The sequence below is a fragment of the Lepus europaeus genome, chromosome 3 (assembly GCF_033115175.1).
Source record: "Lepus europaeus isolate LE1 chromosome 3, mLepTim1.pri, whole genome shotgun sequence".
In the NCBI taxonomy this organism is placed as follows: Eukaryota; Metazoa; Chordata; class Mammalia; order Lagomorpha; family Leporidae; genus Lepus; species Lepus europaeus.
The window spans coordinates 109,281,243-109,306,734 of NC_084829.1; the positions used below are offsets into that span (position 1 = coordinate 109,281,243).

At 50.1% G+C, this 25,492-nt stretch overlaps 1 protein-coding gene across 2 annotated transcripts in view; it reads right to left on the minus strand.

Annotated features, from left to right (window-relative positions):
* Positions 1-1,337: 1,337 nt before the first annotated feature.
* The window catches only part of TRAF3IP2 (TRAF3 interacting protein 2), a 46,442-nt gene continuing 22,287 nt past the window's right edge, over positions 1,338-25,492 (minus strand). Inside the window, exons 2-8 of one of the 2 annotated variants that reach the window (XM_062186624.1) lie at positions 22,591-22,783; positions 18,002-18,156; positions 15,602-15,690; positions 10,603-10,671; positions 9,509-9,625; positions 5,420-5,494; positions 1,338-2,480 (exon numbers count right to left, since the gene is read on the minus strand). In XM_062186624.1, the coding sequence (XP_062042608.1) occupies positions 2,334-2,480; positions 5,420-5,494; positions 9,509-9,625; positions 10,603-10,671; positions 15,602-15,690; positions 18,002-18,156; positions 22,591-22,783 (845 nt within the window). In that variant the 3' untranslated portion in view covers positions 1,338-2,333. The remainder of the gene's footprint in view (positions 2,481-5,419; positions 5,495-9,508; positions 9,626-10,602; positions 10,672-15,601; positions 15,691-18,001; positions 18,157-22,590; positions 22,784-25,492) is intronic. The other variant, XM_062186623.1, reaches the window with a different exon arrangement.

Below are 25,492 nucleotides of genomic sequence, written 5' to 3' on the forward strand. Positions count from 1 at the left end.
GAAGAGACAGAAAGAGCCTGTGTTTTGAGAGACTCTTTCTGGATCATTTCCCAACAGTCCTGGAACTTGGCAGGCCGTTTGGCAAAGGTGATGGTGAGAAGGGGGTGTCTGGCAGAGTGGATGAGGTGACTGGCGAAGTGGCCGGGGTTAAGAAAAACGCTCATGGAAAAACATCCTGAAGCAAGGGCAGAGTGCTCACGGCAGAGGACTTGCATCCCTTGCTGAGCTGACGCCGAGAAAACCTCCGTCTTTAAAGAGGACATTTACCTAATAGGAAACCAAGGCAAGGGTATCAACAGCAATCATTTTTCTGAGCCCTGAGCTAAGAAACAGCTGGTCCAATACTTTGACTGTAGCCACGTCCTGAGAGGTCTTTGAACGATATAAAAGTCAAATTAAACGAGACAAGCATGTATTTTGGAACTAGTCACGAAAATTAACAATTACATTTAAAATTCTAAATTAGTCACCAAACAGGAACTCTGCATTCTGCACACTTCACCCCCAAAGTCAGGTTAGGGCTGAATAAAGCTTTGACGCGAGGTTATTTTTACTAAGTCAGCCCTTCCCCACTCCCACCCCCAGAATATCTACAGATGAACGCGTGAGCGCCAGGGTAGCGTCTGGAGGTACCAAGTGCTAATCTGAGTGGCAGTGCTCTCAAAGACTTGTTGAAATCCCTTTGATGTTGGTGCTCATCCGATTTCATAGAAACTTCAGGGGCTAAGCGTTCATTACTCGGCCAGGTGGTTTTGCCTGTGTGTGTGTGCACGCACGTGTGTGCTGTTCTTTTTTTACTACCCACTGCAACACTTCAATGACTATTTGTTGAGCACCAAGGACCTTTCTTGTCAACCACGTGGGGTAGGGAGGGCAGAAGGAACAAGTAGATAAGCGTTCAGAACAGGTGAGTGAAGGGAAGATTAATAATGTCCCATCGCTACATCTCTGCAAACTAAAAACATTTCGGAGTACCTACTGTTGATGTCATTTTATTTATGAATATCGGTAGAATCATTAATGATGGTGCCACCACAAATAAAAAAATAATAATACTCTGTTGACCAAGAAATAAGAAAGGCAGATGTCTTTTGAGGCCAGGCTGCAGTTCCTGGTTCCTGGCTTCAGCCTGGCCTAGACAGCTGTTGTGGCCTTTTGGGCAGTGATCAGTGGTTGGAAGATATTTCTCTCTCTCTCTCTCTCTCTCTCTCTCTCTGTTTCTCCCTCTCCCTCTGTCACTCCGCCTTTCAAATAAATAAATCTTTAAAAACAAACAAACAAACAGAAAGAACCATAATCACACTATTTGGACCTGGTTATGTATAGAGTTGTTTTATTACAGATCTCTACTACAGGGGCAGGCATTGTGATGCAGCTAGTTAAGTCTCCACCTGGGACACCTGCATCCCATATAGGAGTGCCTGGATTGAGTTCCAGCTCCCTGCTAATGCGCCTGGGAAAGCAACAGATGACGGCTCAACTTCTAGGGCCTCTGCCACCAACGTGGGAGACCCTGGTGGAGTTCCAGGCTCCTGCTTCGGCCTGACTCAGCCCCAGCTGTTGTAGACATTCAGGCAGTGAACTGGCAGATGAAAAATCTCTCTGTCTCCTTCCCTCCCTCTCAGTCACTCTGCCTTTCAAATAAATAAATCTTTGAAAAAAAAATAGAAGTCATGGCAAAAGAATAAAGGTAGGAAATATTCCCTCAAATTAAAAACAAAACTTCACTGCAAGAAAAAACTTTCATGGTTATGTGAAAAAGGGCTGTTTGACTAATCTGGCTTTAATCCTTTAATTCCGAGTCGTCTGTTAGATTTCTCTAATATTATATCTAAGCAGCTTTGCTGATGTCCTGGGAAGCAAGTGCCACGTTACTGGACATTAGTTGGTATGCATCTGTTTCCTTCGAGAGAAGGGAAACACACTCTTAGAAAAGAGTAAACATTTTTATTTTATTTGTTCAGGAATCAGTTGGGTCTAAGGACATACAGGCATCTGGGAGTAGCCTGAAGAGATAGGAGTATCGGTGGTCTTTACATTCGCTTTGTGAGATCACTTAGGTCATCTACTCGCCTGGCACAGCAGCTGTCAGGAGGAACCGGTTAGACACCGGCACCTGCCGAGGGTTCTGTGGGCCTCCGCTTTGCAGACAGGGCCTGGGAGGTGCCAGGAGGCAGGTGCTTGGCGAACAGTTTTCCTGGGGCTGCAGAGTCCCTCAGGCAACGGCTGAAAAACGGCCGCCAGCACTCCCCAGGCAGCCTCAGTTCGAAGGCAGTGGGGGCACGACAGGGCCCCTAATGTGACAGGCCCCGGGGGATCTGGGACGGACAGTGTCACAAGGGCACCACCTGAAGGGTGGGCAGAGGCCCCCGGGGAGGAGCCACAAATTCCTCCTCCCGGAGCAGCCGCAGCAGGATGTTTTTCTTATTCTTGGGCCAGCTGTAGATGTGCGTGTTCTGAAGCCAGGTGGGCACGTGCTCCTGTGGGAAAGAGAAAGGCAGGCACGAAGGTCGTTATGGAGGAAAAACCCAGGCCGCACGCAGGCCCTGGGCATCCCGGCTCGCCCTCCGCGGGCGTTCCATCTGGCTTCTGGGAGGGTTTAGCCTGGAAAGCTCTCTGGGCTTCAGGTGCAAGCTGCGGCGCTCCTGATGGAAACCACATGTGCGCGGCATTTTCCGCCCGTCTCCCAGGCTACCTGCCCTCTGCGTCTCAACGTGCTTTTCACCACCTCACATGAAAGGGGTAGGACAGGGGTCACACCGAGTGATGCGAATTCCCCTGACAGTGGGGGAGAAGCCTGCCAAGACTGTGGGCTTAATCCGATTCATCATCCTTTCCCTCCAGCCCTGGGTCTGGCTTGCAGTAGAGGGAACCCAGCAGACCTGTTACCAGGCTTGTGATTCTAGGAGGGCGGGGGGGGCGGGGGAGTGCAATTTCAGGCCCCCTCCCCCTCAGGGAACGAGTGTTCTGGCAGGGCAGGGGTTTGGAACAGTGGGTGGGATACTGCTAGGGAACGCCAACATTCTGTATCAGAGGTACTGGGTTTGAGTCCCTGCTCTGCTCCCAAAATTCTTGCTTCCTGTGAATGCACACACTGGGAGGCAGCAGGTACCATGGGTCTCTGTCGCCCATATGGGAGATCTGGATCCAGTTCCTAATTCCTAGCTTCAGCCTGGCCCAGTCCCAGCAGTTGTAGGCAGATGGGAGCTCTGTCTCTCTCTCTCTCTTTCAAATAAATTAAAAAAAATACTTTTTTAAAAGAGGCAGGTAATAAACGAGTAAAATGGAGTGTGTTCAATAATGATGGAGGAAAATAAAACCGAGCAAGGAGATAGGGAGTCCTGGAGTTTGTAGTTGTAAATGGGATGCTTAGGAGATTGCGCAAAGAGTGAAAAGAGCAGAGGGAGTGAGTTTTGCGGTTGCTTCAGTTCAGGCAGATAGAAGAACCAGTGCAAAGGCCCTGTGGTCGGAGTATGCTGGGTCTATTCCAATGCCACAGGCCAGAGTGGCTAGAGCAGAGAAAGTGGGACTGAGCAGGGAGGAAGTCTGGATGGGAGCAGACAGGGTGCATCAGACAGGTCCTCATGGGCCATTGGATGCCTTTGGTTTCTGCTGTGAGCTGAACTCTATTTTAGAGATTAAAAGGAAGTTTAGAAGCAGTACCTACTGTATGTCAGGCCCCAAGCTGGGTACTGAGGATCTCCAAATGAAAAAGACACAGTAGCTGCTGAGAGAAGTGTGAAATCTGAGGATGAAAGCAAACTGTAAAAAGACTATTTTCTGGGGCCGGCGTTGTGGTGTAGTGGGTAAAGCCACTGCCTGCAGTACCGGCATCCCATATGGGTGCAGGTTCAAGACCCAGCTACTCCACTTCCAATCCAGCTCTCTGCTATGGCCTGGGAAAGCAGTGGAAGATGACCCAAGTCTTTGGGCCCCTGCACCTGCGTGGGAGACCCAGAAGAAGCTCCTGGCTCCTGATTGGCACAGCTCTGGCTGTTGTGGCCATCTGGGGAATAAGACCTCTCTCTCTCTGCCTCTTTGTAGCTCTGACTTTCAAATAAATCAATCTTTAAGAGAGAGAGAGACTATTTTCCTGGCAGTGACGCACTGAGGGGGCCGACGGCATGAGAGTGGGGGTTGGGGGGAGGCCCGCTCTGAGCTCAGGCCATCAGGCGGGTTACCTGGAGGGGATTGTAAACTATAGCAAAACCACCAAAAAGTTGGTCTGTTTTTCCTATCACCATGCTCCAGTAATTCTAAGCAATTATTCCCAGAGGGTCCCCACCCCCACCCCTACCAACTGCATACCATTGACTCAAGGTACTATAATTAAGAGTTCTCAAGAGAGGGACAATGAAGTACACTGGCACAGGGGTGGAGAAATCTCAGGGGAGGCAGAGAGATGGGTGGATAAAAGGATAAGCAGGAGTTCACGACGCAGACAAGTTAGGGAAGGGCGCTGCGAGCAGAGGGAAGAGAAAGGGCAAAGATGCAGAGACCACACGAGGGCATGCCGGGCGTCCAGTATGGCCAAATCGTGGAGCACCTGTGCCCCAGGGCACAGGAGAGAAGACTGCGAATGGGCACAGCAGTCTCCGAGGGGGCGCCTACGTCACACCAAGAGGGGTGGATGTGAGCCTGGAGGCACAGGAAAACAGCAACCGGTTTTGGAGCTGGAGAGAGACAGATCAGATCAACATTTTGGAGGTCCCTCTGTGCAAAAGGTGGCTAATCCAAGGGCACAGCAGAGACGGGAGGCCAGGAGGGCGACTCAGCGGCCAATGAGAGCAATGAGACCCTAAGCAAGGGAGCAACGGAAGGTGGAAAGGTGGACTAGTGTACAGGTTGTGCACTGTACAAACCTGGGGGTCTCACTCAGATATGTGAGACCCGCCCTCCTCCAGGGCAGAGCTTTCCATACAGCCCTTTGCCATGCCCGTCCTCCAGACCTGCCCACAGACCCTGGTGCGCAAACCTTCACGTTAACCACAGCCCAGTGCACTTTGGTTACTCTGGAGATTCGACTCCGTCACCCATGACTTGGGAGAACTGAAGTGTACGCAGCAAATACCTTCAAAAACAGCCAGCAAAAAATGCCCACGGCTTCACTGTTCTGTCCAAGAGATAGGGAGCACCCAACAAATGGGCTCTTTCTCTTTGTGAGTTAAAACACAAACTACTTCTTTGTGGGCAGTGGCTGCTTGAGCAATCAGGGCGGCCACGATCCCATCAGATAATACTTTCAAACCTTTCCAATTTGAGCTATTGAACCGAGTGGTACAACTTGTTGATCTTTCTGGCAACGCTGTTATCGCTAAAGGCTTGACAAAGTGTAGACAAGGGTTTCCATGTAAAATCCCAGGTGACAGATGTAGGCCAAAGACCGCATTATACGGGTTTTGTTTGTTTCTTTGTTTACCTTCTTCGCATTTGGGAAGAGCACAGGGATGAATCTGAAGTTCATGCTTCCTTGTTTTATGAACTCAATCTGCATCTGAAACCAGACAAATACGCAGGTTGAATTTCAGGACTGAGGACGCGCAGTCAATGATACCCAGGGTCATGCCAGCCCACGCAGTATTTTCATCCTGGTTCCCTTATTTGGGTGCCACATATTTACAATAGTAAGCCCTCCCTCTTGCGCATCTCTACCTTTTGCTCGTTTATGGCCTACTAAAGTGATTGCACCAAGCCCTTGGATCTGCAGGATTCGCATGCCCTCCAGGGTGTGCTGGAGTTGGCTACAATCAGCTGGGGGGAGGGGGCACTATTCCCAATTCTGTGTTCAAGGACTTCACATTAATAGCCTGAAATTGGGGGTCGGCGCTGTGGCCTAGCAGGTTAAGCTGCAGTGCCAGCATCCATATGGGTGCTAGTTTGAGTCCCGGCTGCTCCACTTCCGATCCAGCTCTCTACTGTGGCCTGGGAAAGCAGTAGAGGATGGCTCAAGTGCTCTGGCCCCTGCACCTGCGTGGGAGACCTGGAAGACGCTCCTGGCTCCTGGCTTCAGATCAGTGCAGCTTTGGCTGTTGTGGCCATCTGGGGAGTGAACCAGCAGATGGAAAACCTCTCTCTCTCTCTGTCTCTCTCTGCCTCTCTGTCTCTCTCTTTCAAATAAAAACAAATAAATATTAAAAAAAAAGAGAGAAAGAAATTGGCCATGGTAATAGCATTTATACCATGGGAATAAATGTTACAAATCAAGTTTTTTTTTTTTTTTAATTCAAGAGACAGAGAGAGTGAGAGCAAGAGTGAAAGAGAGAGAGAGACAGCCAGACAGACAACTGGTTCATTCCCCAAATGCCCACATCCACATGGCTGGGGCTGGGCTGGAGCTGAAGCCAGAAACTAAGAATCTAAATCTCCCATGTTGGTGGCAAGGACCTAACTCCTCAAGCCAGGAAGTTGGAATCAGGAGCTGGTGCCAGGAATCAAACTCAGGCACTCTGACGTGGGCTACAGGTGTCTCAACTACTAGGCCAAACACCCTCAAATCTGGACTTTTATTATATTTTTCTGTTTTGGATTGGCAGCTGGCAGAACACCAGTGAGACAGTAACTATTCTCTCAAAGCCAGCAGTGCAGCGAGCAGGAAGACAGGTAAATTACCAGCCACGGTATGGTACGATCAGCATGAACAGTTGCTTTGGGAGCCCAGATAGGGGCCATCCGATCTGCAGCAGGGATTTCTAGAGCAGTTTCAACGGAGGGGTCGTTTGGATAATGAAAGAGCGGACTTGGGGCAAGTAGGGGGAACAGAGCAGAAGGGAAGGATGTTCTCAGGGAAGGGAATGGTAGGAGCGAATGTACCAACTGGGATCGGCTGGTGACCCACAGCAGCCAGAGTCAAGGGCGGGCCGGGCCGGGAGGCAGGGAGGCAGGGAGGCCACCTGTGAATCGCTCCGTGTGCCAAGTTTCTAGGTTCCCCACTGCCCTTCCAATTTGCACCGCCACTGTGGTGTCCCAAGAAGACTTAGCTGCCAAGAACTCTACCAAAATCAGAATTTTCAGTATCAGGGGAGTTAGTGTCTCCCAAACCCCGCGACCAGCACAAAGCTTTCAGTCATCTGATGGCTAGGAGAAGAGGAATGATGTGTTCCCAGCGATTTCATCTCCCCATTGATTTTTATAACTGAGAAGTCTTCACCATGCATGAGAATCAAAGCAGAAAAGTGTCAGTGGCAATGACTGGTTATTGAAATCACCATAGAAACTCCTCGTAAACACACAGCCTCACATACTGGCAGGCACACACGCACCATCACATTTACAGCACACACAAATCCTCCACGAGGCTTCTCAGAACCAGCTCCCCTCAAACATCAGAAGACAGCACCAAAAGCGTGTTTTCAAATGATCCAAGGAACTGGGCCACAAAAAGCACCGAGCCAACCACAGAGCAGATGGTAAACCCATCAGAGGAGCAGCACAGTGTTCATAAGCCAAGAGTGACCTGGGTTTGGATTCTCACTTCTAGGCCACCGTGTGCTGGACAGCTGGTTTGGCCGCTGGGCTACCCCGTGTGTTGAGGGATCGGCCGGCGGTAGCGCATTTTAATGATGCCTCATTCTTCCAGCTGCTGGCTTTCTGTGAAGCAGTTTGCTCCACGATACAGTTACTCCTGGGTATCTCTTCACACTGTCACAGCCACATTCTTACTGTCTCAGGGTTTTCTGTGGCCTGGAGGGGCCGCAAGTCAGCCGGGGGGTGGGGGTGGGGGGCAAGAAACAGCTTCTGTACCTAGCGTCTTCAACTCCTTCGGGGGATAAGGAAGGGCCCAAGACATCATTACCCAGGAAACCGAGCTTGGAGACAATCTGATCACAGCTGGCTGCGCTAGGCAAGCTCTGAGGCCGAGCTGTGAGCCACTGCCTGGCTGTGCAATGCACCAGCAGAGCTGGACAGTACCCTCGGGAACAGCAGGGGCTTCGGGCCCCTCCCATGCACCAGCTGTTGGGACCTGGGATTGGCAGGGATACAGACAGGACACAGGTACTCTGGGGCCACGCCGACGTGGACAAGCCAGCTAAGAGGTGGCATCTCCCAGAGCAGCCAGGACCTGTTTACCTCCGGAAGTGGGGCCTTCTCTGGGCCCTCGCCATGGCTGTCAGGCTAGGGGAGGCCGGAGCAGGAGGCAGAATTCTCTCCTGCTTCCTGAGCCTTAACTTCGCCACTTGGCCTTAGTTTTACTTTGGGTTGGTTTTGGGCTCAAATGAGTGGTCTGCACTCTGTGAATGAAGAGAGAGAGAGAGAGAGAGAGAGAGAGAGAGAGAAAGAGAGAGAGAGAACCTGAAGACTCTGATGGAGAACACCCACCGCCCTGGCCTGCCCTATTCCTGTGTTCCTGACACACAGCACAGTCCCGGGGGGGGGGGGGGTCACCTGCACGTCCCCCCAGGGTAAAGCTGCAGGTCCTGAGGTTGCCCACTCACTCCATCTGGGTCACTTCCGCTCCATGCGCATCCTTCCCACCCATTCCAGGAGCCCTCCTCCACCGCTGCACATCAGGGCTGAAATGGATCTCACGAGCTGTGGTCCTGTGATGTTGCCCAAGCCTTTTTAAAATGTCAGAATCATTGGTAAACAAACAAGCCTGAGAAAGGCAGACCAGCTCTGGCCGAGGGGAGGAAGGGAGGCCCAGGGCCAGCACCCCTGCCCCAGCACATACAGGCACCCATCAGGACAGTTTTGACAACCACAGGTCTGGCAGAAACTGTGTCCACAGCACCATGATCAGGAGGAGCAGGAAGACTGCTGGCTCATAAAGCAGCCGGTTCCGAAGCAGGGGCTATCTGCACTCAGGATGTTCATCAGAGGCGTAGCAAGTCTCATCTCCACATTTCTCCCACGGGGTTTCAATGGTGCAGGCCCCATAGTCCAGGTCCGGCAGTGGACAGTTCCCCATGTACCATGAGCAAAGAATGGCCCCTTCTCTTGATTAAACCCCTGACATGCGCCAGACACGACCCACGTGTTATTCCACGTAGTGACCCATTCCGTGGGGCGCTATGGCACAGAGAGCTGGAAATAGTTGGGGCAAAGTCACGCACCCTGTACAGAAGGAAGCCAAAATTTGAGCCCAGTCCTGCCTGGCCCAACAGCGAATGCTCTTCACTACCCCCACCCCCGGCCTCATGGAGAAGGCAGGGGACAGAATGTGACATGGCTACAGGAGCCCCCCCCCCCCCCCTCACGACAGCCCTGCTGTCCACCCTGCTGGGACTTCACATCGGTTAGCCAACAACCAAACCAGCAAACACTGCTTCCCAGCATCTGGGATCTCAAGCCGTCACAGGCTGATCTCCTCCCATTACTGATAGGAACACTGACCCTCAGAGGTGTGGTGACTGGCACGTGGTCCCATAGGTGGACAGAGCCACCACTGACATCCCCCTTGGTGGGGGCGGGGTCCTTCAGCAGGCATCACAGGGCCTTCAGTTGGTCCCCAGTGAAGAGCGAGTGCCCAGGGCCCAGGGACAGTGAGGTGCCGCGTCCCCTCCCCACTCACCATGCGATGGATGTACTTAGTATGTAAGCCATGCTCATCTTCGTCCAGCTGCGACTCAGCGCCTTCCACATCCTGTTTGTATTTGGGGCTGATTGCCACGATTATCATCACTGTCTTCTGTTAATGAGAAGGGGGGAGCATGTTTATGCAAGTGCAAAGTGTGGTCCATTTGGTGAAGGCAGGCTGGACAGCGGCCAGCAGGGCTGCAAGCGCTCATGGACACCCTCCCAGATGGAGGGCCGGGCGCCCCCCGCGTGGAAAGTGACAGGCACACAGCCGCTCGGCTTCTCCCCTCTGCCTCCCCGTCCCCCTCCACCGCGCAGGGCTACAGATGTGCCTCGCCCACCATTTCCCACAAGCTGCGTTAGCACACGGGCTAATGAGAGCCTGAATCATTAAGTGAGTCTGCACCCCGGCAGAAAGGCGCTGAAATCCGGCCCTGCCTCCCGCCCTGGCCACAGCTGGAGCTGGGCTGTCAGGCGCTACCCCGGGCCACCGGTCCTGCCTGGCCTGCGTGGGCATCGGTGCGCGCGGGGCGTCAGCCACGGACCCTCGGGCACAAAGCCAACCTCCAACATCCGGCTGCAGACAAAAGGAGGAGCAGCCACAGTCCCCCCACCCCCTTCCACCGGCCGACACGGACACGCCGGCAGCAATCAATTTCTATCTTGTTACAGCACAAAGTGTCCCGGTGGCCGGTATGGATTCTGTCAGTGGAAAACAAGTCACGGGGGGGCGGCAAGGGGGTGCCTCGGGGGCCAAGTGCTCTCTGGCCCCATCCTACAAAACTCGTGGGGTGGCCTCGGATTAAATTGAATTCTGTGGCTCCCTCCCCACTCCCACCTTCATTTCCTCCTTTCCTATTCTGGTCACAAAAAAAAAAAAAAATTGTTTGCTCTGATTGTTATCAACCACCTGTGTCTGGTTTGACTGTAATTTCCTGCCTGTGCCTGTCCAGGAGGGCAACCCCATCCTTCCTCTCCACATCCAAGGGAGGAGCTGGGCTTCAGACGCAGGTGGGCGTGCCAGCGCTGCTTTCGTAAAAATAACTTCACGAGCCATTGTCTCGCTGCAGAGTCTGAGTGTGCACTTACATCCCTTAGGTAGCGCTCCATCCACTTAATGATATCGATGCCTCGGATTCTGTCCTCAAATATGTCGATCTGCAAGGCAGAGAAGGTGGTCCTTGGTGAAAAGCTCTCTGGAGATGCAGAGCGCCCGCTCCAAACCCACACAGCAGCGCTTTGTGCAGGGGGAGCACCAGAGTCGACAAAACAAAAGTAGAGTGCTCTTCAAATAGCCCCGATTTCCACGCTGTAATTCATCGCTAGCATGCAGTGGTACCTAGAAAAATGTTTCTGATGCTCTAGGTAGTTGCTTTATAAAATCGGAGGGACCCAGGACACCACCACGTTGGATGGAAGCCAGCCATATCCATACAGTTTTAGACGTGTATCTAGAATTTGAAAATTCAAAAGGCAAGCCTACTTCTGGAACGCTCAGTGGATGTGTGGTACGCAAGAACTGGGACACAGCTGCCCCGCTCACTTGCATGAGTTAGGTCATTAATAGGGTATTATGTTCAGTTTCCATCTACGCGTTTCAAACGATTGCACGAAACTTGGAGCAGATCCAAGCAACAGTCACAGAAACAATTACTGAGAAGGCAAGGAAAAGGTTTATGATGAAAGTTAAGAAGTACAGCTCTTGGGCCTTGAAAAGACTGATATTTAATATCAGTCTTCAAGTCTTTGGAAGGATATACAAAGAGGGAAAAATAACTCACTGTCTGCTTTATAGAAGACCAAATCAGAAGGTGTTTCTTGGGCTCAGGCGTGTACTGCAGCACAGACACTATGTGTGTGAGTGTGTGTGGGTGGGTGTGTGTATGTGCATGAGTGTAGAAGTGTATGTGTGTGTGTACAGGCACTCTTGATTGGAAGGGGTATCACACACTGGAATGGGTGGCTCAGGGAGAATGTTCTCTGGGAGATGTTACTTGGTTCAGCCACACTGCTCCCAAATTAATTGTCCTAAAATGTCACTCTGCTGCTGAGGACAGATGGAGTCGAGTGACAGCAATTCAGCAAACTTTCTGTGCCACCTATGATCTCTTTCCCCACATGCCCTGTCTACTCCCTCATTAGCACAGCTTAGGCCTCCCTGCCTTGGGAGTTCTTCCCCCACAGTGACCTCCTCCTCCTCTTGCTCCTGTCACCTAACTGTCCCCCTTCAGGTTCACAGTGGTACTGGACAGCCAGCACATTATTGTGACATTCTTCCACGTACTAAGTGTCTCATTTATGTCTACCTTGTCTCCTCAGTCTGACTGCAGGCTTCTTATGGAAAAAGATGCCTCGAGCTCCCGAACTATCAAATAAGTACAGGACCCAACATGAGTTCGAAGGGTGCCTCTTTTTTTTTTTTTTTTTTTTTACAGGCAGAGTGGACAGTGAGAGAGACACAGAGAGAAAGGTCTTCCATTTGCCGTTGGTTCACCCTCCAATGGCCGTCGCGGTAGCGCGCTGCGGCCAGCGCACTGCGCTGATCCGATGGCAGGAGCCAGGTGCTTCTCCTGGTCTCCCATGGGGTGCAGGGCCCAAGCACTTGGGCCATCCTCCACTGCACTCCCTGGCCACAGCAGAGAGCTGGCCTGGAAGAGGGGCAACCGGGACAGGATCGGTGCCCCGACCGGGACTAGAACCCGGTGTGCCAGCGCCACAAGGCGGAGGATTAGCCTAGTGAGCCGCGGCGCTGGCCCGAAGGGTGCCTCTTTAATGATGGAACATTGCTGGTTTGGATGACTCTGGTTGTAAAATGCGTGGCGGCCAGTGGCTGCATTAACCATCCTGGGGCAGCTTATGCAGCTCTCCGTGGCTGTGTGCGTACCCCAGTTCTGTTATATGGGAGAGGAACAACATAAGGGCAGAACGGCGAAGACACGGGCACCTTGGGTTCTGCCTTTGGCTGTGGCACGCCCACCTGCGTGACTTTGGAAATGTTCATGAAATTCCATCCTATTATCTTCGTTTGTAACATGTGGCTAATAAACTTCCTTTCGGGGTGAGGATTAATGTCCTACTGCCAGGTGTGGGATAAGCACTCGGTCTACAGTAACTATTATCATCGCAGCATCTAAACTATCCCCTGCTACCGAGGTGGACAGGGTGGGAGGCACAGTGCGCGGGACGCCCTCCATCTTTCTCTCTCTCCATAGTTCATGTCATCACAGTTGCTCCGCTCACAGCCACCAACAGGAGCTGAATTGTGTCCCTCCAATTCCTCGGTTGAAGCCCCCACCTCCAGTCCCTCAAAATGTAACTGCGACGCCATATGGGTGGGCCCTAAAACCCAGCAGGTCAGGAGATGGAGACACAGTCACATGAGCACACAAAGGAGACCCCATGTAAAGACAGGGGGAGAACACAGCTGTCTACAAGGCCCAGAGTGAGGCCTCAGGATGAACCCAACCCTGCTGAAATGCTTCCAGAACTGAGTAACTGGTGTGCGCTGGCAGCTCTCTGCAGGCTCCAGGAGCCATTGCTCTCTCGCCTCTGTAGATGCAGGGGCAGTGACAACTCGCCTGCTCCCACTAGAGCCCCGCGGATTCCCTGAAACCTGCCCAACTCTCCGTACCAGTTCCTGCATTAAGTTCCCCCTTAAGTCACCCACCAAGAGCTTCATTCCACTAAGGGGCTCTCGATGTTGTCAGGAGTAGCTTAGCTGGATAGGGCTGGGGCTCCCAGACTGCGGGGGTTCCTACTGCACCCTGGGGCTTTGGAGTGATGAGGGGCGAGGACAGATTTGAGTTCTGCCCAAACAGCCCCTGATCGTTAAGCTAAACAAAGCTTGGGCTCTTCTCGGGGGAAATCAGTATTGCTTATTTGGAAAATGATGAAAAGTAAGATCTTTACAGAAAGCTTGGCCTTATGTCCTACAATTTGATTTTATGTCATGGCTACCATAGTGCTTTCTTATTCCAGGAATGAGAAAGTGAAATAGCGGTCTGTATATAGTCAGGAGGTTGGGTTGTATAAATTGCATCATTTTTAAGAAAAGCTTTCAGATACCACTATTTTTTAAAAAATTATTAAAGAACAGGGGCTGGGGCCAGCGTTGTGGCGTAGCGGGTAAAGCCGCCGTGGCCTGCAGTGTCAGCATCCCATATGGGTGCCGGTTCGAGTCCTGGCTGTTCCATTTCCCATCCAGCTCTCTGCTATAGCCTGGGAAAGCAGCAGAAGATGGCCCAAGCCCTTGGGTCCCTGCACCCACATGGGAGACCTGGAAGAAGCTCCTGGCTCTTGGCTTTGGATCGGCACAGCTCTGGCCATTGTGGTCATTTGGGGAGTGAACCAGTGGATGGAATCTCTCTCTCTGCCTCTGCCTCTCTGTAACTCTGCCTTTCAAATAAACAAATAAATAAATATTAAATAAATATTTAAAATTAAAATGAAAGGAAGGAAGGAAGGAAGGAAGAAAAGGGGCTGGCATTGTGGCTCGGCAGGTTGGAGCACTGCCACTTGCAATGCTAGCATCCCACATGGGTGCAGATTTGAGTCCCAGCTGCTCCAGTTCCAGCCCAGCTCCCTACTAATGTGCCTGGGGAAGCAATGGAAGATGCCCTAAGTCCTTAGGACCCTTCCATCCCTGTGGGAGTCCCGAATGGACTTCCAGGCCCCTGGCTTCCGCCTGGCCCAGTCACAGCTATTGTGGCATCTGGAAAATGAACCAGTGGATGGAAGATCTCTCTCTCTCTCTCTCTATGGCTCTCTTTCCTTGCTCCTCTCCTTCTCCCTCCCTCTCTGTAACTCTGCCTTTTAAATAAATAAGGAAACCTTTTTAAAAATTATTAATCAAGAACACTTCCAATAGAACTTCCTGTTAAACAATGCTAACTGACCTTGGAAATTGATATTTAGTTGCCAAGTGTGCTTTATCCTTGCACATTCCTAGTCACAGGTATTTTTCTCAAGTTTTTCACTACTCTGTAGAACTCACTGTCACTAAATACCTAGAAGAGGCCTTGGAGAAGGAAAAGGAGTGATGTCATCGTTTGAGAAAAGCCAGTCCTCTGAGAAGTGTCCTGCGGTATTTTATTTATCCTAAAGAAAAACTCGCAAGGCAGTAAGCTGTGCTGTTTCAAGGGGCTGCAGGGGGATGGAAGGAGAAAGGGCCACGACCACCGTGAATTCACAGGGCTGGGTCATGGCAGCCTCGCCTTGATCCAGACCAGACCAGCTGAAAACCTGGCCTTGTCCTCCCCGTCCTGAAACGTCTCTGGGGCACGGAGATGTGGAAGGGCAGCTGTGAACCTGGGGGACCCAGGCTGCCCGCGTTCTACTTTAAAACTCATGATCCACAGCACAAGGAGAGGAGCTTGTTAAATTAAGCAAGTGGCTGTGGTGAAGCCTGCAGCTCCGTGCATCAGAGGAAGCACAACAAAGTGGGCATGCAGGGAGAGAGGAGGCAAAGGCAGGGGCCAGCCTTGTGGCATAGTGGGCTAAACCGCTGCCGCGACACCAGCATCCCACGTGGGCGCCGGTTCTTGTCCCGGCTGCTCCACTTCCGATCCAGCTCGCTTCTAATGACCTAGGAAAAACAGAGGAAGATGGGCCAAGTGCTTGGGCCCTGGCCACCCATGTGAGAGACCTGGATGAAACTCCTGGCTCCTGGCCTCGGTCTGGCGGTGGATGGAAGATCTCTATCATCTCTCTCGGCAACTCTGGCTTTCAAATAAATTTTTAAAAATCTTAAAAACAACAACAAAGAAAAGGCAAAGGCACCAAGTGTAGCAAGAGCCTGCCTTTTCTCAGGCCAGGGCCAGCTGCTTGTGTGGTCACCATTAGCACTATTCTTGCTATTTGGAGGGCCTCAGGGGCACACAGGATAGCACAGTGGGGGGAAAAATACTGCAGACATTGAGTGGTTTAAAATCTAGCGAGTAATTACCAGACGCCATGAACATTTAGCTCATAATCACATAAATCAAATGCAATCATTTAAAATATCAACAGCTATTTGTAGTTCTTGTGGGTTTCTTTCCACTGTTCTCGCTTTTAAATGTTGACTTTTCTCATTGCACAGAATACTTACTGCAGTTTGGAAGCCATTGCCCAAGAGAAAGTTCACGAATTTCACCACCTCCATGGCTGTGTCCATAGAATATGTGATAAAGACTTTCCCTAGGAGAAATATTCCACATGTATTAGAAACTAGGCGAGTGCTTCTATTCTAAACACTTCTGAATTATCCACATGCCTTTTTGCTCTTCTAGAGTTAATACAGGAATCTTTGGAGAGAGGGTGGTCCCACGGCTGTTGCTTGCTGTGTGTGTGGGGGGGGGTAGGCTGATGTCCCCAGGGGATCACACTGCAGCCTGCTCAGGGTCAATGGAAACCAAAGGACCACAGGAGGGTCCTGGCAGGCCCAGGCAGCTCTAGCAGGCCTTCAGAAAGACCACCAGAGGCATTAACAAAAAAACCCTGCCACCCAGAACCCGCGGGTCCCTGAGCGCAGGCTGCCTTCTGCTTTCTTAGAGACACCTGGCACAGCGCCCAAGGAGTCTCACAGCAGGCCGGGAAGCCGACCCGCTAAGGGGCCACCCAGGCAGTGTCCTCTTTTGATCTCCCACTGCTCTGTGCTGCCCTGAACTCTGGCCTGACAAGAGCGAGTAGGGGGAGAGTGAGCGTGCATGCACACACACACACACACACATACCTCCCACTTTGGGAGGAAGGCCAGGAAGTGGGAGTTGACTCAAAACACAGCTCAGAAATGTCGGTAAAAACTCCAGTGCTGGAAGGAGCCCCGTGGCTCACACACTCCTTCACCGAGCCCTAGGCCCGCTTAGAGCTGGGGACGGCACAGTGGCAACCGGCTAGACCCAGTCAGGACCACAACCAGTGTTTCCTCAGGCTAACATCTTAGGGGAAAACTGGCCGGCATTTTAATGTGCACAACACACGAATACTCTCTGTGTGTGGGACCAGTTACATGGCAGGAATCCCCTGGGGCAGGCAGGGGAGAGAAAAAAAGGCATCTGTGTGTTCATCTGAGTGCGGGGCTTCGCCTCTTGTGTCTTGGAGCCCCAGCTCCTGTAGATGTGTGTGTGTGTGAGGATCACGTTCACTCATTTAAGCAGCAAGGCATATGGATGGCGGTCGATTCTTTTTCCCCCTAACGCTCCTCTAATTCCTACACAAGTGACTCAAGGACTCCCTTTATGGAGTACGATGAGACGTGCGTGATCTACGGACTGACAAGCAGGGCTGTTTGCTGTGCGGGGCAGCACCTGCTCTCCAGAAATGCTCAGAATTAAAATGCAGAAGATGTTAAGATGCTCAGAAAGAAAAAAATTTTGGCATGAAAACAACAATGGTTCCTTGCCATGGAAACCTTTCAGAGTTGTACTGACTGCAGATCACGGATTCCCCAAAAGGAGTTGTCAAAGGCAAAGGGCTTCAGAGCTACCCAGATTTGACAAGGGCTTACTAGAAGCCCCTGAGCTTTGGTGCTGCCATCGTGGCAGAAAGGGTTAAACTGCCACCTGGGATGCTGCCATCCCATATGGGCACCAGTTCAAGTACTGGCTGCTCCACTTCCGATCCAGCTCCCTGCTAATGCACCTGGGAAAGTATCGGGAGATGGTCCAAGTGCTTGGGCCCCTGACACCCACTTGGGAGACCCAGATGGGGTTCCAGGTTCCTGGCTTTAGCCTGACCCAGCCCCAGCTGTTATGGCCATTTGGGAAATGAACCAGCAGATGGAATCTCTCTCTCTCTCTTTCTTTCTCTCTCTCTCTCTCCCTCTCTCTCAGTAACCCTGCCTTTCAAACAGATAGATCTTTAAAAAAATCTGAGCTTCTCTAGCAAGCACAACTGATAATAGTTTCACAAGTGCTGTTTCTTAAGATTTCTGGAACGAACTCTCCTGACTGACCTTAATCTGAGAACATTTTGGTGATATTTCAACATTTCTGGTTCTGGCAGCAAAATGTGGAAAAAGAATCATCACCTGACACAGTCGAATGTTTCCTTAAATAAAAGCCTTAGTTGGCATGTGGTTGTGAAGCAGTATGGAGACTGCGAGGCTGATTTTTTTCCAAACAAGATTGCTCATTCCTACAGGAAATGACCTCGTTCTTGACGGCTGCTGCTGGTTTACGGTGAGACACCAAGTCCCTGTCCAATACCCCATGGACGGCCAATCAATTTACCCAGGGACGAGTCCGCCCCAGAGCATCATTTAGCAGAGAGCAAAAGCGTTGGCATTATTTGTTGTCGGAGTATGTGTTCAGGAAAATCCAGCGGTGAGCAGTGTGAGCATTTCTAGAAGTGTCAGATTCACTGAAAACATTCCTACAACACACAGGTTACTCTCTAAGCAAGAAGCAAAGAAGGACATTTCCTTTCCCTGTGTCTATGAGCAAGCTCTGAGGTCAGGGTCGACAAGACGGACAAGCAGAAGGCGAAAACAGCGTTGCAAACAACTTACGCAACTCTTCTGGCAAATTGCTTGTCCTCAGAGTGCCTCTGGCTGCAGTGTTGCTGGGGTGTCGAGGTACAGCAGCTGGGGACAGAGCCTGGGCACGCTCCAAGGACTCCTCCAGAAGCCCGGCCCTATTGGGCGGCTGGGGGTTCGGCTGGTCCCTGCAGAGAACACGTTTCGAGGAAATGTTCATTCTGCATGGAGGCACACTTTGAGGGGCGCTAAGGCTCTAAGAACCATAGGAAGGGCTCAGCAGTTCTGATTTCTCCATTCAAGGACTAATTGGGAAACTAAGTCTCATGCCCAAGGCACACAGGTCACCCACAACACACAGACAGCTGATGTTAGGGGCATTCAGATAAAAAGAGGTACCTTCTAGCTCATGATGGGTAACATTTCATTATGTATCAAAAGGCGAAAGAGGCCATGCAGATTAAAAGGACCCCTGCTGTTAATATATGAACGAAAACCTGATTTTGAAGACCCTTTGAAGGAGTCACCACCCCTTTGCAACACGGCTTCTGTGTAATGATGTTGGTTGCCAGCATTGCCACAAACGTTCTGAGATGAACCGTGAGGAGGGGGTATGGAAGGCAGAAGGGAAGGAGAACGCGGCTTCCATCGATAAGCACAGTCATGAGGTCACAGGCGACCAGGGCAGGGCCTGGGCACCCACTTTTTCTAGGGCAGATCCAGCCATTGCCAAGGATGTGGTGGTGTTGACTTTCTGATTCCCCACCTTCCTCGCTGCACCCTTGGTTGTGGGGGGGGGGGGGAAGCACCAGGTGGTCTCATTCTATTGTGTTGCTCAAGTCCAACTAACGCTAGCTTCTCCAACCTCCAACAATTTTGTAAGCACTCATTTCCCTGTATTAACTCCCCTTCTGCTTAAATAGCAGGAGCTGCTCCTGTTTTCTCTGATTGAATCCTAACTTGTAGCGGGACCAAAACTGTAACTCTTATGCTTTATTCTCTTTAAAAAAAAAAAAAAAAAAACTCTGAAACTTATGACCACACATTAAGATTTTTAAAATCTAGGTAGGGGTGTTTATTTCTCTCTTGGAAGCCCCCCTCCATGCCTTTGACTCTAATAAAAATCTAGGTAGAGCCTGCAGCCCATATTGGAGTGCCTGGATTGGATTCCTGGCTCCAACTCCTGACTCCAGGTTCCTTATCATGTACACTCTGGGACACAGTGGTGATGGTTCAAGTAATTGGGTTCCTGCCACCCACATGGGAGACCTGGATTGAGTTCCCTGTTCCTGGCTTCAGCCTGACCTGACACTGGCTGTTGGTATCTGGAGAGTGAGATCAGCAGATGGGAGCATGTGCTCTCTCTGTCTCTGTCTCTCATAAATAAATAAATAAGGGCCAGCACTGTGGTGGAGTGTGTTAAGCTACTATTCGCAGTACCAGCATCCCATCTGGGTGCCGGTTTGAGTCCCGGCTGCCCCACTTCCACTCCAGCTCCCAGCTAATGCACCTTGGAAAGCAGCAGATGACCGAAGTACTTGGGCCTCAGCACCCACGTGGGAGATGTGGAGCAAGTTCCTGGCTCCTGGCTTCGAATCAGCCCAGCTTCAGCCATTGTGGCTATTCGGGGAGTAAACCAGCAGATGGAAGATCTCTTGTTCTTTCTGTCTCTACCTCTCTCTCTGTAACTCTGCCTTTCAAATTAAAAAATCTTTAAATAAATAAATAAATAGATAATCTAGGTAGTGAGAACATGGATTGGTTTTATTTGTTGTATGTTTGAAATTGTTTCATATAACTTTAAAAAGTTTTGATTATAAAATCCATGTGCCCCAATTTTGTAGATTATTGCATATGCTTTCACATTTCTTACCCAAAAGAATAATAAAAACTCTGAAAGCCTTATGTAACAGGATATAAAATAAACAGAATTTCAACTATACTTCCAAAATATGGATGTTTAAGGAGATTATTTTTATTATTTTAGACAAAATAACTCCTATAAAATATGCTTTCATCTAATGCAGATCCACACCTTATTCTTTTGCATTAAATTATTTTTTACCCAAAGTTGCTTAGTTGTTATAAAAGGTGTTTTCTCATTTGATAGAGAAATGTTAATGCCTTGATCATATTCAAAAACTTCTATAGAAAACGATATCATAGAGATTAATGACAGAGTAAACATTCTGTATTAAGATTCTCTTTTAAATTATCAGAAAGGGGAGAATTAGCTTCTTTACCTGAACTCATTTTTCATTATCCTAAAATGATGAAAGAAATCAAGACGGCCACAGCAGGCTTAAATTGTTGCTACGAAACCAATTACTCTGTTCTGTCTTTGCAGTTCTTCTGTAAATCTAAAACTATTTCAAAATAAAAGTTCATTTGAAAAATTGCTATTGCCTTCCCTATCAACACCAAACTTATTTCCTAAAGATGCTTAAATGTGGTTTGTGTTCTGGAGTTTTAGATATTTCTTCCGTAAGAGTCGTTATCCTACTGTAAAATCACATTTTGGGTAATCCCAGATATTAGACCCCATGCATTTTTGTTTTGTCTGTTAATCTGTAGACTTTCCAGTAAACGGGGAACCAGGCATGTACCTTATCTGCCATTGATAATAAAGTGGGCTTTATTTTTATTTTTTCTTTTTTTTTTTTTATTTTTTATTTATTTATTTATTTTTTTTTTTTTTTTTTTTTTGACAGGCAGAGTGGACAGTGAGAGAGAGACAGAGAGAAAGGTCTTCCTTTTGCCGTTGGTTCACCCTCCAATGGCCGCCGCGGTAGCGCGCTGCGGCCGGCGCACCGCGCTGTTCCGATGGCAGGAGCCAGGTGCTTATCCTGGTCTCCCATGGGGTGCAGAGCCCAAACACTTGGGCCATCCTCCACTGCACTCCCTGGCCACAGCAGAGAGCTGGCCTGGAAGAGGGGCAACCGGGATAGGATCGGTGCCCCGACCGGGACTAGAACCCGGTGTGCCGGCACCGCAAGGCGGAGGATTAGCCTGTTGAGCCACGGTGCCGGCCTATTTTTATTTTTTCAATAACATTTTTGAGCTAATGACCAATTTCTGTGCTTCAGAAAAACCTACTTTTTTCTATTCTGTGAAAACAGAGAGCAGTCATACTTTGAGTGGCATATGAAAGCTATATTTAAGCAAAAGCAAACATTTCATGTGTTTTCTTTCCAATTTTGTCATAAACTAGGAAGCTCTACTTGCGTGACTTTTCCCTGGTTTTAGATACATCAGTTAAGGCAAAGAACTCAGGAAGAGAGCAAACAAGTAAAGAACTGATTAAAGGGTGCTATGGTTTGAGTATGTCCCCCAAGGGTTCAGGTGTTGGGAGCCTGGTCCTCAGTGTGGCGGTGTTGGGAGGTGGTGTGGAACCTTTAAGAGGTGGGGCCTTAAAGGGAAGGAATTAAGTCACCAAGGGCACCTCTCCTGAGAGGGTTGTTGGAAAAGAGCAAGCCTGGCCCCTCCCTGTCCCTGGCCGCCTGTCCTGCCAGGAGCTCTCTCCCTCTTGCGTGGGCTTCCACTGTGACGCCATTTGCCATGATGTGACACAGTCGAGGAAGGCTCAACAAGGGATAAATGGGTAGGGTCAGCTGATCCCAAACCTCCAGCCTAAAAAACTGTGGGCAAAATACAGGCATGTCCAGATTCCAACATTTTTTTCTTTTTTTGCACCAAAATACACTAATCTTTTTATTCCAATTCCATTTTCTACAAACCTTTTCTTTAGAATTATGTCCTGAGATCAGCTACTTTTATTTTTCATTTTATTTTTAAAAATTTACTTGAGAGGGAGAGAGACCGATACAGAGACAAAGGGAGCACCCCTCTGCTGGTTCAACCTGGAAATGCCCACACCAGCCAGCCAGAGCAAAGCAGGGAGCCAGGAAACACAGCCCAGGTCTCCCACGTGGGTGGCAGGAACCCAATTACTTGAGCCCTCACTACTGCCTCCCAGGGTCTGCTCTAGCAGGAAGCTGCAAACAGGAGCCAGAGCCAGGTATTCCAATCTGGGGTACTGGTGCTTGCATTGCTAGACTAAATGCCTACTCCCCACAAACTTCTAGAAGTACCCTTAAACACTTCTCTTTATGAAGTACCCAGCTTCAGGGTATTCTGTAGTAGCAATGAAAAATGGCATGAATACAATGTTAGGCAACTGAAGTCATGAAAAATTGCAATTGTTTTTCTGGATGAAGTGTAGGAGAGACCTAACAACGGTGTTCCACATGTAGGAACGTTTTCATTACAAAGGAAAATCCTAGGCTATTTTCAATTTGCACTGTGAATTCATCAAATTCCAAATTTTTAAAGTCAGAAATAGGTTGAAGCAGACCCTAGAGATATAAAGAACTTTCTAAGAGTCAAAGTCATTGCCATAAAAACTAACATCTACTTCATGGGCTCAAAGTTCAGGTGGTCTGAAAGGCAAAGGAGGTATAACTAGGAGATTTTCCTTCAAGAGTATTTCGACTGGTCATGAGTGGCTTCTTAAGTCACCCAGGTTCTGTGTCCTGACTTGCGAATGTTCTGGCAAACCATGGGAGCATTTTGGGCCGCGTTGGTTGTTACAGATGTCTAACGGTTGGCCCTGAGGTACGTACTGATAGCGTGGAGGCCCGGGGAAGGAGCACTCCCTGTGTGCAGGTCTCTCTTCTTGGTCCCAGGGGCTGGGATAATTCAGAATAACCTTGTGCACGGGGTGTGGGCCTCTCACACTGACTCCGAGCCGGGGCTGCCCAGGTCGCGCTGGCTGTATGGCTTGCTGGCAAGGTGCTCCAGGGCAGTGGTGGCCATCTGTGGGAAGACAACAAAGAGAGTGGGGAGGTTGCCTCTGGCTTCTTCATGTAGAAGGAGAGGTACGCTCAGGGCACCTTTTCTCTGGATGCTGAGGGGCCCAGCTTTTTCTTTTTTCCAAAGATTTTATTTATTTATTTATTTATTTGAGAGGTAGAGTTATAGACAGTGAGGGGGAGAGACTGAGAGAAAGGTCTTCCATCCGCTGGTTCACTCTCCAAACAGCTACAATGCCCAGAGCTTTGCTGATTCAAAGCCAGGAGCCAGGAGCTTCTTCTGGATCTCCCACACGGGTGCAGAGGCCCAAGGACTTGGGCCATCTTCTGCTGCTTGCCCAGGCCATAGCAGAGAGCTGGACTGGAAGAGGAGCAGCCGGGACTAGAACCGGAGCCCATATGGGATGCTGGTGCCACAGGTGGAGGATTAACCTACCATGCCACGGTGCTGGTCCCTGGGACCCAGCTTTCATTGACCATCTCCTTGATGTGTGCCAAACTTTTTTGTACTATTCCTTGAGCATTTTCATGAAATTATCTTTTCCTAAATAAAAACACGGGTGAAATCACAACACACACACACATGCACGCACACACACACAATTTTTTCTTAGGAGCAAATAAATGCATGTGAACTTGGCTCATCCCTCTGGAAAGCAGTCAAGAGTTGGCAACCCCTTCCAGCTCCCTTGGTCCTCCCTTGCTAAAGTCCACATGCACTTAGGACTAGGGAGGTTTAAAAAGGGCAAGGCTGGAGCAAAGCCAGGGCTGGCAGTGACTCATGTGAATGCGTAACATGAGAGAAAGTGGGTCCCAGCCAGGCCCGGGGACAGCAGAGTCCCAAGGGAAGATGGTCAGCCCACTTGACAGGCTGAGAGAACAGAACTCAGGGCCAGAAGAGAGATGCCGGGAAGCCAGCAGGAGTGAGAGGGGAGGGCGCTGGCACCGAGGGAATCGCCCAGGCCCTAGGGGACCAGTGTGTTGAGAAATCGAAGTCCAAGGGGTGGGGATGGGGCCAAGCGGGAAGCCCTGTAAACACTGCCACCTCTGCCCAAGTAAAGCATGGTGATCCAGGAGGCGAAACTAGTTAGGACCAAAACGAACCTGGCTGTTTCAAAATAAAATTTCCTGGTCTTAGCCCTTAGCTGGCACCGTGGTGTAGTGGGTTGGGGCTCTACCTGCAGTGCCAGCATACCATATGGGCACCGGTTCAAGTCCTAGCTACTCCATTCCCAACCCAGCTCTCTGCTTGTGGCCTGGGAAAGCAGTAGAAGATGGCTGGAGTCCTTGGGCCCCTGCACCCCTGTGGGAGACCCAGAAGGAGCTCCTGGCTCCTGGCTTCAGATTGGTCCAGCTCCAACTGTTGCAGCCATTTGGAGAGTAAACCAACGGATGGAAGATCTCTCTGTCCTCTCCCTCTCTCTGTCTGTAACTCTGCCTCTCAAATAAATAAATAAATCTAAAAATATATATATAAGATTTTAAGAAAGTAAAACTGTCTCTCAAAAAAAGGATAATAATCAAGTTTACTTTGCTACAGAAAAGCAATAAAAGCAAGAAAAATTGGCCTGCGAGGATGTACAGTGAAGTGAAATTGGCAAGTAAGCAAGAAAGTGCGAGCTAAGGAAGGCTGGGGGAGGGTGAGAATGTGGCCAGGAATTCTATTATCGATTTAGGCAGCAGTCAGAAGCTATCTAAGTTTCTGGGGGAGGGGACATTCAGGGGAATGATGTCCTCTGGTTTAGAACAGGAGCCACATACCAGGGTGGCTGCCTCCAGGTCCCCCTATCTGGACTCAGGAAACTTGGTTAAGTGACCCTGGCAATGTGCCCAAGCCAGTCTATCAAGCCTGCCCAGATTCGCTGAACTCCATCCATTGTCTGCTTTGACCATGACCAGCTGCATCCTGCCTGTCACGCTTCCTCTCTAGCAAGTCTCCACGCACCGCCAGCCCAGGCTGTCTCCTAGCTATGACCCATGACCCCTGCCCTGCTGTTGCTAAGGCCTGGTCACGACAAGAGTCGGGGTTTAAGGGAGAGGAGAAGAAGAGAAAAGCTTCAGCCTGGGCCCATCTCAGCACCTAACTGACAAAGGAGACCAGGACTTAGGGCACAGCTCTGAGAGTGTGGAGACAGGACCACAAGGACCAGTCTGGTCAGGGGCAAGAGGTACCACTCGAGCTAAGCGCAGGCTAGACGGATTCCAGGGGGTCCAGAGCACCTGCTGGAATTTCAAGGCAACAGGGCAGGTCAGTATTGCTGCTCCGACCAGAAAGGGCAAAAGCGCTGCTGTCATCAGGTCCCCAAGCAAGGGCCAGCCTTGCTTTTGCATGAGCCGCGCATGAGTGGACAATTTACAAATCCAGCTGTACACGTGAGGCTTACTTCAATAGTTCAGTGGGATTGAAAGATAAGCTTATTCTGGTGCAAAAAAGGTTGAAATCCATACATAATTTTCTCATGTTTCCCATGAACTTTTTGAAGATCTCTTGCACAGCCTTCCAGAGATCTCCTACTGCATTTAAAAAATATATATTTATTTTATTTATCTGAAAGGCATCGTTACAGAGAAAGAGGGAGAGACAGAGGTCTTCATCCGCTGATCCACTCCCCAGATGGCTATAAAAACCGGGGCTGGGCAAGGCCAAAGCCAGAAGCCAGGAGCTTCACCTGCTCACCCGCACTGCTGCAGGGGCCCAAGCACTTGGGCCATG